General features: G+C 35.6%; 1 protein-coding gene across 2 annotated transcripts in view; it reads left to right on the top strand.

Moving 5' to 3' along the window:
* The window catches only part of ME3 (malic enzyme 3), a 296,435-nt gene that overhangs the window by 180,927 nt on the left and 100,903 nt on the right, over nt 1-14,605 (top strand). For both annotated transcript variants that reach the window (XM_051987289.1, XM_051987288.1), the window contains exon 5: nt 11,949-12,024. In XM_051987289.1, coding sequence (XP_051843249.1) covers nt 11,949-12,024 — 76 coding nt within the window. The remainder of the gene's footprint in view (nt 1-11,948; nt 12,025-14,605) is intronic.

The raw sequence follows: 14,605 nt of genomic DNA, 5'->3' as shown, positions 1-14,605 counted from the left end.
TGAGTATAATTTTAATTTCCTAATTAATAAAATAAAATAAATAAACATAATAGTGTATATTATTATATTAATATATAATATATAATTATATATTAAAATATAATAAACAAAATAAATAAATAGGAAATAAAATAATTTCCTAATAGGCAAAAATTGTATTTTACATAAGAGATTAAATCCCATGTATCCTCCCAAAGGGCCCAATTTAGCACAAAGGTAGGCAAGTAGTAAGCCTAAAAGACCCTAAATAAGCTCACCAGACTTAATTACTCCTGGGTTGTTTACTCCCTGAGTGCCTCCGTGGTTTAAAAATAGCTACTCCATGGTCAGCCTGGGGCAGTGAGAGGATGGTACTTTCTTTACAGCCAAAAATGCATGGAATGGCAGCTTCATCATCAACAGAGAGGCTTTGTTCCATACAGGGTTGAAAGTATATGTCCCTCATAGTGATTCAGGCCTGAGTGGTTCTCCAAATGTCACTGACCTTTTTTAATTAGCTCCCTACTTTTTTTTTCTTTTGAGGGGAATAGGTGCCAAGTGGCCTAAATAAGTGTCGCCTATCTGAGTTGGCTTTTTTTTTCTTTCTTTAATTGAAGAGAATCTCTAAACACAGCTTGACTGAAGGCCTGAGATAAGGCCTGAGAGTAAGAGTCTGTTTCTTTGACTGCCAGATCTCTGAGGCTAAGTGAGTCTTATCTTTGTTTTTCTTTCTTTCTCGGGTAACTGAATTAAAAAAAAAACTCAAAAGGATTTTTCTCAGGTCTTGATGGAAGCTGGAGATATTATATAATTTACAATGTCTTATTAGTGAGGAGACTTTATCTACAATTATTTTCATAAAGTTCAGGCAAAGTTTTTGGATTTTTTTTGGAGAGGCAAATGATTTTATCCTATTCAAGAATCACGGCTCACTTCAAATTCCAGCAAAAGGATTTGTATCCTGGAAAAGAAAGAGAAGGCCATTCATCTAATAAGACTAAGAGATAGCAGATGTATATCCCAAGTGCTGCCCTGGGAGTCACAAAATATTAAAAGAAACAGAGCAAAGTGCACTGGGCAACAGCTATGTGGAGGATCTATGAAAGAAAATGGATAAGACCATATGGGATAATGAAGGCATGAATAGGTTCTGACCTTTACTAGTTAAGAGTCTATTTTAAGAGTCTACTTCCAAGTAGTCCAGTGTATAGAGTACTAGGTATAGAGTCAGTAGGACTTGAATTCAAATCCTACCTCAGACACATTAGCTTTTGACTCTGTGCAAATGCCTTAGCCTTGTTTACCTTCAACTTGTTCATCTGTAAAATAGTAGCCCTCACCTCATAGGATTGTTGTGAGGATCAAATGATATAATGTTTGTAAAACACATTGGAACAATGGATAGAGCAGCAGGCCAGAAATCAGGAAGATTTGAATTCAAATCTGGCTTCAGACACTTACTAACTTTGAGTCTCTGGATAAATCACTCAATCCTATAGTGTTGTGACTGAAAAACACTGAAAAAATTGACTCCAGGACAAAGATAATATAAGTATCTTTAAATCCATTTTTTGACAAGGCAATCAGGGTTAAGTGATTGAGACTGGATTTGAATTCAGGTCCTCTTGACTTTAGGGCCAGTGCTCAATCCACTATGCCATCTGGCCCCCAATTAACAGATTAAAAAGGGGACATGATACAAGTATTACTATTACTTCTTTTGGATAGATGAGAAAAGTTACACAAAGTTACTATGAGCGACTGCCAGACTTTGGAGCTCACATCTGCTTATTCCAATAGCCTGCTGCTACTTCTGTATGATGCCTTGGTAGAATCATTAACCACCATGTTTAATTTTCCCCTGTCTTTTGCCTATAGAATCTGGAAAAGACCTCAGAACTCTTATAGGGAAGTTCTGCAGATAACATTTAAAGTTAATTTTCACATCTATTCTTTCTTTCCAACAGAATCAAGTGACCAAGAAAATTCCTTTCAAAGGATCTTAACCCTGAACCCATTCAGAAATATGATATTATTGCATAACTTTTTGGAGCACTTACCTACAAGGACTACAGTTATGAATGAAACATATTCTTTCTTTAATTATAGTGATAGACTATGATAATAATAATAATAATAGCTACCATTTACATGGCAGGTTTGTAAAGTGCTTTATGAATATTATTTCATTTTATACTTACAACTTGGAGAGGTAAGAACCAGTATTATTTTCATTTTAAAGTTTGCAAAGTACTTTATGAATATCATCTGATTTTATACTTATAACTGTGAGATCAGGACCAAAAACTTTCATTTTACAGATGAAGAAACTGAGGAACATAGAGGTTAAATGATTTGCCCAGGATCTACACAGCTATGAAGTGTCTGAGGCAAGATTTCAACTCAGGTTTTCCTAACTCGAGCACTGATATTCTATGGCCTCTCCCACTTAGATGCCTATATAACACAAGACATGATTTTCTTATTTGTCTCATTTAATACATTGTTGTTTTTTTTAGAATCATTGCTTTTTTCCCTAGACTGAAAGAGTATAGCTGAAAATAAGGGCTGATAGGCTAGGAAGAAAAAAGCCTGCAAGTACAAAAGACCCTTACAACTCACATTTTTGTCATGCTCCAAAGGTTATATGTTACATAAGCTCTTCGTATTCATATCTGATCTTATCCTCACAAAACCCTGTGAGTAGATAGTGTGGGTCTTATTATCCCCATTTTACAAAGGAGAGTTGAACTGAGACCCCCCCCCAAATTAGAAGTGACTTGACTATAATCACACAGCTTGGGATGCTGACTAACCATCTGCCAGGGCTTTCAGGGTAATATAGAAGAGATCCATTCCAACTCTGAGAATCTTGGATTCCAACCAAAAAAACCTGGACCCAAATCATGTTTTCTGTCTCTGCAGCCAGTGTTCTTTGCAGAATGCCAGGCTGTAGTTTGCCACAATGTGTTGTAGCAAATACTCTTGACTATTTGGGAAAAACCTCTCCCCACTCCTGAGAGGTTACATACAAAAGGACATAGACCTCAAAGTAAAGAGATAGAAATTTTAAGCTACATAGAAAGCTGGACAGGTCTATACATCTACATGGTCCTATGCAGAATGTGGGATCACATCAAGGATCTCAGGGTCAGAGGAGGACATCAAAACATTAATAGAGAAACTGGCTCTAATGGACCGACATCATTCCCTATGCAGACCAGCAGGCATAAACAGGCCAGTGAGGAGAGTGGAACTTGTAAGCTGAATGTCTGTGTGCCCTCTTGTTCAGGAGAGTTAGCTGTGACAAAAAGAAGAGTAAAATGAAGCTAAGCCTCAATTAGGAAGAGAGCTGGATATGTGATTGTCACAGCAGAGAACTGTATGTTCCAAGAAGAACCACAACTTGGAGATGTTTTATCTATAAATTAAATGTGAAGCAAGTGGGCTATGAAGGTTTTTGTGTGAAGAAATTCAACTCCCCTAGGGTCTTGATCTAATGAGGAAAATGGGTCCCAACAGAAAATGGGGGTTAATTGACATCTTAATAATATAAATAATATATTAACATATAATATGTTTAACTTGATTGTATATATTTCATTTATTAATAATTCAATTAATAATATATTATGTTATAATATATTAATAATATAAAGTCACAAAGAATAGTATTGAAAGTAAGGACTGGAAGATTCTGGGAAAATGGCAGAGTAAATCAGAAAATTCCAAGCTCTCTAGATTTCCCCCACAAAAAAAAGACAAATAATGCCTCAGGTTAAATGTAGAGCAATAAAAAATAAATAAATAAACAAGAGTTAGAATTAAACAGTGGTCCTCTTGGAACACCTGGGGAAGATCCTTAATAAATCTCAGCACAGAGGTTTGGTTCTACCTCTAGGCTCCCTGAACTGAAATAACAAGGAGCAAAGCCCTGGAGCTAGCTGGGTTAGGAGATAGCCTTAGTCCCAACCCAGGGTTTTTTACCTCCTAGACATCTGAATCAGGCAAGATTGAGGGAACCTCTGTTGATAAAGAACTCCAGGCCCAGTAGAGGCCTGGTGAGTGCAGAAGCAGTGGGGCAGGAATGCTGCTGTGGACATTTTCAGGAAGGTGGAGATCTTGATTTCAGGTTCCAGGACAGAGAGGAGAACTGGAGGAGTACCCGAGGCCAGAGGCACCAGCCTCTATATTTGAGGTATGAGTACACCAAATAGAGGTAGAGATGATTATATGAAAAATATGCTAAAGATAAATAAATAAAATGAGCAGGCAAAGGAGAAAGAACTCAGTCACAGAAAGTTACCATAGGAATAGGGAAGACCAGCGTTCATCTTCAAAGGAGAAAATTGAAGTAAAAAAAGCCTCTTCCACCCCAAAGAGAATAAGTTAAGTAGTCACCTGCCCAAAGAGAATTCATAGAAAAATTCAAAAAGATTTTTAAAATTAAATGAGAGAGATTGAAGAAAAACAAACAAAATAATCCAATAAAAGCAAGAAAATTATGAAAAGAAAGTCAACCAACTAAGAAAAGAGATCCAAAATCTTAATATGACTTCTTGAAAACTGGAATAGGGCAAGGGGACACCAGCAAAGTTATAAAAGACCAAGAAATATTAAAAATAAAATATAAAGAATGAAAAAATAGAAGAGAATGTGAGTTATCTCAAACATTTGATTTGGAGAACAGATCAAGAAGAGAAAACATAAGAATAATTAGACTACCTACAAGCTACAATAAAAACAAAAATCTTGAGAAGTAATGAAAGAAATAAACTTTTCCTGAAGAGTTAGAATAAGAGGGGAAAGTAGAAATAGAAAAAAAAATCTACCAATCACCACCTGCAAGAGATCCTTCAAGAAAACCCTACAGTAACATTATAGCCAAATTCTGAAAAACCCCAGGTCAAGAAGGAAATATTATAAGCAACAATAGTTCAAATACAGTAGTGCCACAATTGAAATCACCCAAGACCTAACAGCAGATACCACAAGTCTTGGAACACTATGTATCGAAGAACAAAAGAACTGGGATTGTGGCCAACAAAATCATACCTGACAAAGTTAAGTATATTCCTAAATGGAAAAAAAAAACTGGATATTCAATGAATTGCCAGACTTTCAGGATTTTGTTGCAAAAAGACTTAAACCTAATAGAAAATTTGACATGGAAGATCCAAGAGAAACATAAGGTAAATATCAAAGACTAATTTCAAGGAACTCAATAAGGAAAACTGTTTGTTTTATGTGTGAAAATGTAAACCATGTGTCTGAGATTGTTATTAATAATTGAGTAGTTCAAAAGAAATATTGGATAGAATTGAGTATAATGTGATTCTAAAAAGGTAAAAAGAATAATTGTATTATGTTAATGAGGTGTGAAAGCAAGAATTGACACAGAGAAATTAGATGAGGGAGAAAAGCTGGTAATTCTGGAACCCTACTATCAGGAATAGGTTAAAAAGGGAACAGTCCTTATATTTAATACATATATAGAAAGATATAGATAGAGATATGGGTATAAAAGTCTTCCAGTTTTATAAAGAAATGAGATAAGAAGAATGTAGCATAAGGAGGAGATTTTAAAAGATTATGAAGAATTAAGGAAAGGGATAAGATGTATAAATAAATGGGAATGGGATAAAAAAGAAGGGAAAAGAGTTAGTTGGAAAGGATAAGAGAAGGATCCTTGGAGATGGAGGAGGTTAAGTAATAGAAAGGCAAGGTAGCCAGGAGAAATAAGGATGAGGATCCAGGAGGCATAGGAAATAAAGAGATTCACACAAACAAAAAAATAACGATCAGGGGTAAAATTTATTAGGAAAAAAACAGGGGTGGTAATCATTGATGTCAAAGTTAAAGCTAAACTAGATTTAATCAAAAGAGGAAAATTAGGAAAACTATACTATATGTCAGCTGTGTTAATCAATATTGTTATAGACTATTTAAAATGACTAGATAGTATAAAATTGAAATATTACTGTGGTGTAGGATATATATAGTGTAGGATAAATGTAGGTATATGTGTAAGATAAATGTGGTATAGGAATATTGCTATGATAATTGTTATAGCATTATTATATCATATATGTATATGATTATAGATATATACATATATTTGTATGTATATTGTGTACAAATATGTGTGTATATATTAAAATATGTCTATGCTTAATTATAGACTTTTTGAGGGAAGTGGGGGATGAAAGGAAAGGAGGAAAAAGTAAAAAGTATGCATCAGAGAACCAAAAAAACTACAAGAAAGCAAAATGGACAGCTCTGAACACAATGTATTATATTTATTATATGGGCTTTCTTAAAATGGAAATTTATTGTTTTATATTTTGAATCCTTTATGTTCTTCTGTGCATATGGCAATTTTTTGTAATTTTTATTTTGTATTTAAGTTTTAAGTTAATTACTTTTTTAAAATGAAAGTAAGGATTGTAGAGTCCCTTGTGGGAAGGTAGAAAAGGTTTTCTTGACACTCCGTGGTCATCAGTTATAAGCCAATTCTGTATTTTTTCTTGTTAAATAAAATCTAGCTTATATTTGATGTCTTTTTATTCTTGGTGCTTATAAAACTAAAGGCTTTTGGAAATCAACAAAATGAGCTGAATACTGACTTTACTCATTATTTCCATAGGCAGGGGCACATACTATAGTTATTTTGTAGGAAGTTTTATGAAATTAAAGCCAGATCTATTCTGTCAAGAATTTTTGTGCAAATAACCCCTGAGTTATACAAAGACTATATATGTGAACAAGGGCATGTGGAGAAGAAAATCTGTACCTTCTTTATTGTTTTATATTGATTTTCACTTTGGACAACTCCCTTCCTCCTAGTGGGGCCTAGGATGCTGAAATCAGGGCTCAGGATGCAGCTTCTATTGTGCTTTTCATGACCCACCCATTTTCAGGTCACCAAGTCCCTCTGCCATGCACAAAGGGCAATTGGCTAAGGAGCCTCCTGACTATAATTGTGGTATTCACCTCTCAGCCTTCTCATTTGGCACAGCGACTGATGCTCTGTTAAAGGGGATGGACACTGACTCGGGAAAGATACACACTGGGCTTGGACTTGGACCTGGCTTCAAGCAGCAGAGAAATTATAAGTCAGCATATAAAAATCCAAACTTATAGAACCTAGGGGGAAAAAAAAGGAAATGGGTGTTTATTTGTGTTACCAAACAACCAGTATTATAGGGCTCATTTAAATAGCATACTCAGCTCAGAAAGTCACATTGTAATTTGAATTGTACACACCCTTATATATAAAAACAAGGACAGATAATCTCAGAATTGGAAGGGACCTTGGAGGTCACCCAGTTTACCTCCTACTCAAAGTATGACTTCCCTCTACAGAATTCCTAACAAATTATCAGTTAGAGTTTAAAAAAAATTTTTTTTAAATCTACTCCTTTGTAGTTCATCCATTGATCCTAGCTTGTCCACTGTGGCAGAGGTAGAGGTACTAAACATTTTATATTTGCCAGCCTTTCAAATATTTGAATAGTATCTCAAGTTCCTTTCTCTGCTCCTAAATATTCCATTCTCTAGGTTACATCCACAATTTTCTTCCCAAATATATGTGAGAGAGTAGCATGGTGTCAAGTTCCCACTTCATACTGAAGTATACACTCCAACATGTATTTATCCTCTCTTCTAAAATCTAACTTCTTAATTGGATATACTATTACAGATGTGGTATGACAAGGGCTGAGTACTGAGGGACTATCCCCCTCACCTTGTATATTTCTGTTCATATAGCCCAAGATTGTATTTCCCCATTAAAGTCCTACTTATAGAATGGAATTGATTCTGGGATATCAAAGTCTATACTAACACAGCACAAGCCCTGGAAGATTATTACCAAGCTGGAAAGATGAGGTGTCTTTAATAGAAGGAAGAATTGGGGGTGATCCTCACCATAAAGTTGGCCATCAAAGCTACCATGTTTTTTTTGATGATGGGAACTTCTGAAATTTGTAAAAAGCTGGAAATGGTTACCAAGGTAAATAAATGATTAAAATCACAGCTTTGGAATTATTTAAGAAGCTCAAACTAATTTTCACTACTGACTCACATTGAAATGGTGGTCTACTTAGAATCCATAAGCCATTTTCACACAAATTACAGTCTAGTCCCAAGTCTATCATCTTGTTTTCATGCAGTCTATTTTTAAATCATGTAATTTTTATGTTTGTTCTATGATATGTACTTTTGTTAATTTTTCTTCATTTCTATAGCTTCCCAAAATATATTTGGATTTCAATTCTGTCATCCAATGTACTCCTACAAATTTTGTTCACATATTTGATTAATCAGCATGTTATTTATGATTTCATCCAAGGCACTGATTAAAAACAATGTTCAACAGAACTAGGCCACAGACAGAGCCATGAAGAATTTGACTAGATGCCCAACTCCAACTTGACATTCATCCATTAATCACTACTTAATCAGTTACTTACTTTCATCTTCCTATTGTCTGTTTTTCTCTATCTCTTCCATAAGTGTTACATTATTATTATATGATATATTCATCGGTACAGCATAACATAGTCAGGTTCTACCTCTTAAGCTTGAGGTCAGGGACTGTGTTGTTTTGTTTTACATTTGTCTTTGTATCTGTATATTTGTTGTTGTATTGTCATTTTTCAGTTGTTCCAATTCTTTGTCACCCCATTTGGGGTTTTCTTGACAAAGATGCTGGGATGGTTTGTCATTTCCTTCTTCAGTTCAATTTAATAGATGAGGAAACTGAAACACTTAAGTGACTTGTCCAGGGTCACAGAACTAGTGAGTGTCTATGGTCAGATTTCAATTCAGGAAGATATTGTCTTCCTGATTGCAGGCTCAGGGCTATATTCACTGCACCACCTAGCTGCTCTCTGTGTACTATGAAGTACATAATAAACTTCTAATAAATATTTCTTTCATAAAATTTATTGGAATCTCTCAATCTGTTTTTTCATCTGTAAAATAGAAGTAACATTCACACTTTCTATTACAAAAATTATTGTGAAAAAAATTTGTAAATTTTAAAGGACTTAATTCACCTTGTGTCATATTTTAAAATGTATATTAGGGTGGATATTGACTTATTAGGATGGACATGCTCTTTGAAAGAAAGGTGACCAAGATATGAAAAAAACTCAAAATCAAGTCAGATGAGGAACATTTGAAGGAAATGAAGGGAGTTCACCTACAAAAGAGAAAACTTTATGGGGAAAGATAGGGACATGTGGAAATACCTTCAGATATTTGAAGAGCTAACTTGTGGATAAAGAACTTGGCCATAAAGGGTAGAATTTAGAGGAAAAGTTTTTGAGAAACAGATTTTGGGTTGATACAAGGAAGGAGAATTACAATTGTCTTAATAACTATAACTGTTTGAAAATAGAAAAGACAGCTTGGAAAGCAAATACCCTGCTAATTAGATTAGCAGCTAATGAAGGATTCTAGAGAAAATAGTTATGTTTATGGAAAGGGAACTGGACTAAATGACCCCTAAACTCTAAGATTGTATGGATTTCATTGGTTGGCAACTTAATATGTTTTTGTTTTATTTTGATCTCCATGTTCAAAAATGAGTTTTCTTAAGAAAAGAAGGAAAAAGCAAGCGAAACAATTGGTGAACACATTATGTAATTTGAAAAATTTTCCAATTAATACTGTTATATACCATGATTTCAATGAGTTATTCTATTCTACGTGAGCATCTTTTAAAGCCAGAAATGATGAATAGCTGGACAAAGCAATTCTTGCTCCTGAATTGCACTGTTGATCTCATTACTCAGAGGAATTCTTTGCTGATTTCATAGCTTCATCCTCAATATATTCTGTGCCTGGAAAGCAAAAATAAGACCTAATACCTCTACATTATCATTGAGGCTCCAATCCAAAGCCATTAACTGATGACTCCTGACCTAGGCTCTGTCGTATGTTTTCAGCTCACATCTAGGGCCCCTTGTTCTCTCCCTCCTTCTCTAGTCTTAAGATTGTATGATGACCCCCTCTATCTGAAAAGTGAGAGGGAACTGTCAAAATAATCACTTCATAAAATATTGTGAAGGAAGAGGCTTTGGGCCCTCTTCAGGGAAAGAGGATTGAAAAAGACACAATTAGAACTTACAACAGATATTTAGGACTTCAAGATTAACTCCTTAGAGGTTTGTTTTGGAAGAGTTTCAGCCTCATCACTGGCCCACTGAGGTAGTTTTGTGTCCGTTACCATGGGAGTAAATCTTATAGAGATTTAACTTGTCAAGTTCCTCTACAGGACTTGCAAACCCAGCCTCTTTAGCAGCTCCAACCACTAAAGACTCAAAAGAATTCTTATCATCAAAATCTTTGGCACTGGAAAATAGTTTAACATCAGAATTTAATATGATTCCATCAATGGAAATAACATTTAAAATGTTCTTGGCCAGTCCATCTGAGGAATCAATGCATTTTAACCACATACTTAATATTAAAATCTCCTAAATGTGTTGTCTCCCCCATTAGAATATAAACTCATTGAGAGCAGAGATTGACATGTTTCTAGCTTAGCACAGTGCTTTGCACATAGTAAGTGGCTGAAAAATGTCTTGTTTTGTTTTGTAATTCATAGTTTTATTCTTCTGAAATGAAAATCACCACACAATGAAATCTAAACTCGGGTTACTAAATAGACTAATAGCATTTTCCCCCTTCTGATTAAGTCATTCCACACCCTGCCAAGAATGCAATTTAAACAGTGCTGTGCTAGGAGCTGAAAATACAAAAATGAAAAACAACATAGTTCTTGCTTTTAGGAAACTTTTAGTATACCTAGGTGAGGAGGAGGGAAGCAGTACAAGATATGACACATGCAAATAAATGTCAAGCAAAACATAGCAAAAAAGATTTTCAGAAAAAGAACACCAGAGGGAACTATAAAGTAGAATTGGTACTAAAGAACATATAATCACTTGCCTTTGTCCCTTTGCCCTGCCTTCCCATTTTACCTGGAAATTACACCTTTCTCATATCAGAAGCAAAATTTGAACCCTGGACTTCCTAATGCAAAATCAAGCACTCCAATCCACTATCCATAGTACCAGTTATGACTGTCACTAATGGCAGCAGAAGGTTAACAGACTGAGGGGCGTGCAGCTTCTCCCCTGTAGGCACCATAACTACAATGGAAAAAAGACATTACTCTCCTACTACATAGTACTAATTTCACTTGGTTTCCTCTCAATTTCTTTTCTATTTTCCTTATTTCCACATTACTCATCCCTGGATCCATAAGCCTCTCTATTAATGGAAAAGAAGTTGTTGCCCAATTATAATTTCCCATATATCCTATTCCTATATGCTTCTCTTATATAAATTGAGGTATTCCATTAAAACATATTGGTCTATTTCCCAGAAATGTAACCTTCCAGAAATTTGATAAAGCTAGACTTCTACCCAATTAGCCTGTAAGAAATAGTCCAGTCTGCCATTGTTGTTATGAAAAAGGTTTGGGATTTGGATTGACCACTTCTAACTATATGACCTTAACCTCTCTGACCTCAGTGTCCTCATCTATAGAAACCTAGGGTTGGTCCAGATGGCCTCTATGGTCTGGTCCAGCCCTAGTTCTGTGATCCGTAACATAGCAACCTCCTTAAGCCTTTCTAGAGGATCCTTAGAGTCCCTTCTGTGGTAGTTTGGTGATCCCAGCTAGGAATTTCAATTGAAAACAGTGCCCCACAGCAACAGGCTGCCTTCTTTTTTTCCACTGTAATTTTTTTCCTTGAAAGGTAAAAAATCAATCTGAGTATTAAATATGAAGGGATGGTTCATAGACCTAAAACAAATTTATCTAAGCCTGACTTCTGCCATGTATAAACTTTGCATTAATCTTAAATCAAGCTTAAGCTGCTGGTCCTTACTGCATTTCATGGTTTGACCACATGGTTTTTGTTTTTCTGTGTGTATGTGTCTTTTCTTAGTGGGCTCTTTATCACCATTCATGACAAAGGCCACATTGCTACAATGCTGAACTCCTGGCCAGAAGACAATATTAAGGTACAGTCCTCTTTTCCTTGCTATTATTTGGATGGTGGGTGAATCATTTAAGCCTCAATTGTAAAGACCATAGATCTCTCTAGATCTTAAACTGGCAATTGCCTGAACTTGAGACAAGACAAGATCAGAAATCCAGGAAATAGGCCTGTTTCAGAACACCAGACTATTTGGGATCATCTGACCAGCCCATGTAGTCCTTCCATTGAGCACATCAGGACTTTTCTTTATTGTTTATTTTTAAAATGAGGAAAGCAAAGGTGTAACTTTTCTCCAGAGGTCCCCAGCACTAAGAAGAACAACTAGTAAAAGTAGCATTTTATAGTTAAACACAAAAGAAACTAACTGAAAAGAGTGGTATAAGTATTGTTGTCATCTGTATTTTACAGATGAGAAAACTGAAGTTTGGGGAGATGAAGTGAGATGAGATGAATTTCCTCACAGACATATAGTTAATGTAAGTGCCAGAATAAGTATTCAAACCCAACTATATTTCTAAGGTTGATTGGTTGGTCAATTGTTGTCCCTTGTTCTTGAAAAGGACCAAAATAATATCACTATACTAGAGTCAAGTTAGAATGTGTCCAACGGTAGCTGATCAGACTAATACAAGCTTGGAATGTTCTACTACAAATTGGGCACAAATAGTCTATATGAACATTTAGTATGGATTCTCTAACTCTGCACATCTCATCTTTCTTTTGAGCTCTATCATTCTGCTTTGCTCATAGAGTGCATTATCTTCTCTTATAAGGAGGACACATCATGCTCAATGGTATTGTGCCAGTGTTTTCCATGTCATACAATCAATTCTAATGTTCTTGAGAGGGACTTCAAGACTGTCCTTGTATTTTTTTCCCAGACTACCATATGTATCAGATACATGTTTTTGAAAGGAGAGGACTAGAGAGGAAGATCACTTTATAATGTTTTTTTTCATAGAATTTCAGACTGGAAGAGACAGAGTTTTCACTATACCTGAACATGAATAGACCTCACAGTACCCCCAGATAAATGAAAATACACAATAGCTTTAGTTGTTGGAATGTTTTCTTTATTTTTACCCAAAAGTTTGCCTGGGCAGTTAAATTGCCCAGAGGATAGAATTTTGGAGTCTGAAATCAGGAAGACCTGAATTCAAATACATTTTCAGACATTTATTAGTTGGGTGACCACGGGCAAGTCATTTAAGTTCTGTTTGCTTCAGTTTCCTCAACTGTAAAATAAAAATAATAACAGCACCTATTTTGCAAAGTTGTTGTGAGGGTCAAATGATATTTGTTAAATGAAATGATATTTGTTAAAAAGTGCTTAGCACAATACTTGGCATGATACAAATGCTTTTCCTGTCTCCTTTTCCTTTTTATGCAACTTCTGTCCAATGCTATAGTTCTGCCCTACGACCAGACAAGACAAGTCTAATCCCTCTTTGACAGATGTTTGAATACAATGATTATGGTGCCCTTATCCTTACCAGCTAGAGTGGTAAAGTGAATCATCATATGACTATTTTACCATCATAGTTTTTCTTCTCCAAATGTTCTAAATTTGGCAAACTATCAACACTGAGGGAAGCCAATAAAATATGAGAGACCCACATGGATACATCTGCAGTTATGCAGGGTGGGCATTGGGTTTAGAGGTCAGAGATCTTAGACTCTGATCCCAACTTTTATATTTAATAGCTATATGACTTTGGGCAGGTTGTTCAAAACCTTTGAGATTCTAGTTCCATAAAATGAGGATAATAATACTTTCATGGAGATCTAATTCATAATAAATTCATAGGACTTAGAATTGGAAGGGACCTTAGAGAAGATTTGTCAAACTCCTTCAATTAACACATGACAAAGAAAGGACAACCAAACTTTATTCCTCCTTCCATCTCACTGGTACCCCAGTTTTTCAGATCCCTTTTACTGTGGTGTCTTCCCTTCATTAGAATGTGAGGGCAAGGAACCAAGATGGTGGATTAGAGGCAACCCAGCTAAACTCTCTCAGTATTTCCCTCCAAACAATTTTAAAATGACACCTCAAATAAAATTTTGGAGCAGCAAAGCTAATAGTCAAGGTGAGACATTCTTCCAGCTTAAAAGAATTTAAGAAGTCAGCAAGAAAAATTTATAACACCAGGGTCAAAGCCTGTCTGGGGCCTATATACACAACAACAATAGCCACAGTAGCAGCAGCTTCAGACACTCTCAGCTCAGAGAGAGTAAGGGGGTCAGACAAATAGTCAGAAAGACAATAGAGAGAATCCTTTGGTCTCACTGAGTACAGCAGGAACTGACTGGAAATTCTTTTGCCCAAATACAATTCTAGATCACTGTTTCAGAGAAGAGAGGAAGGCTAGAAATCCATCACATGCGAGAACAGACCCTAGCCCCAGATCCAAAGCAAAGAGGAGCATTGGAATTTGTGACTTCAAGGGAGAAAGGGTCCTTTGAGGATCAAGATCAGGAGAACAGTGACCACACTTCTCCCAGGATCATACCACCTTGGAACTATCAAATATTTGCAGACGCTGCAAATATTGTGCTGCTGAAAACAACAGCAAAAAAAAACCCTGAAATTTGCGGCACCT

Source organism: Antechinus flavipes, chromosome 3 (assembly GCF_016432865.1).
Source record: "Antechinus flavipes isolate AdamAnt ecotype Samford, QLD, Australia chromosome 3, AdamAnt_v2, whole genome shotgun sequence".
Lineage (NCBI taxonomy): Eukaryota > Metazoa > Chordata > Mammalia > Dasyuromorphia > Dasyuridae > Antechinus > Antechinus flavipes.
This window is presented reverse-complemented; position numbering and strand designations above follow the sequence as displayed.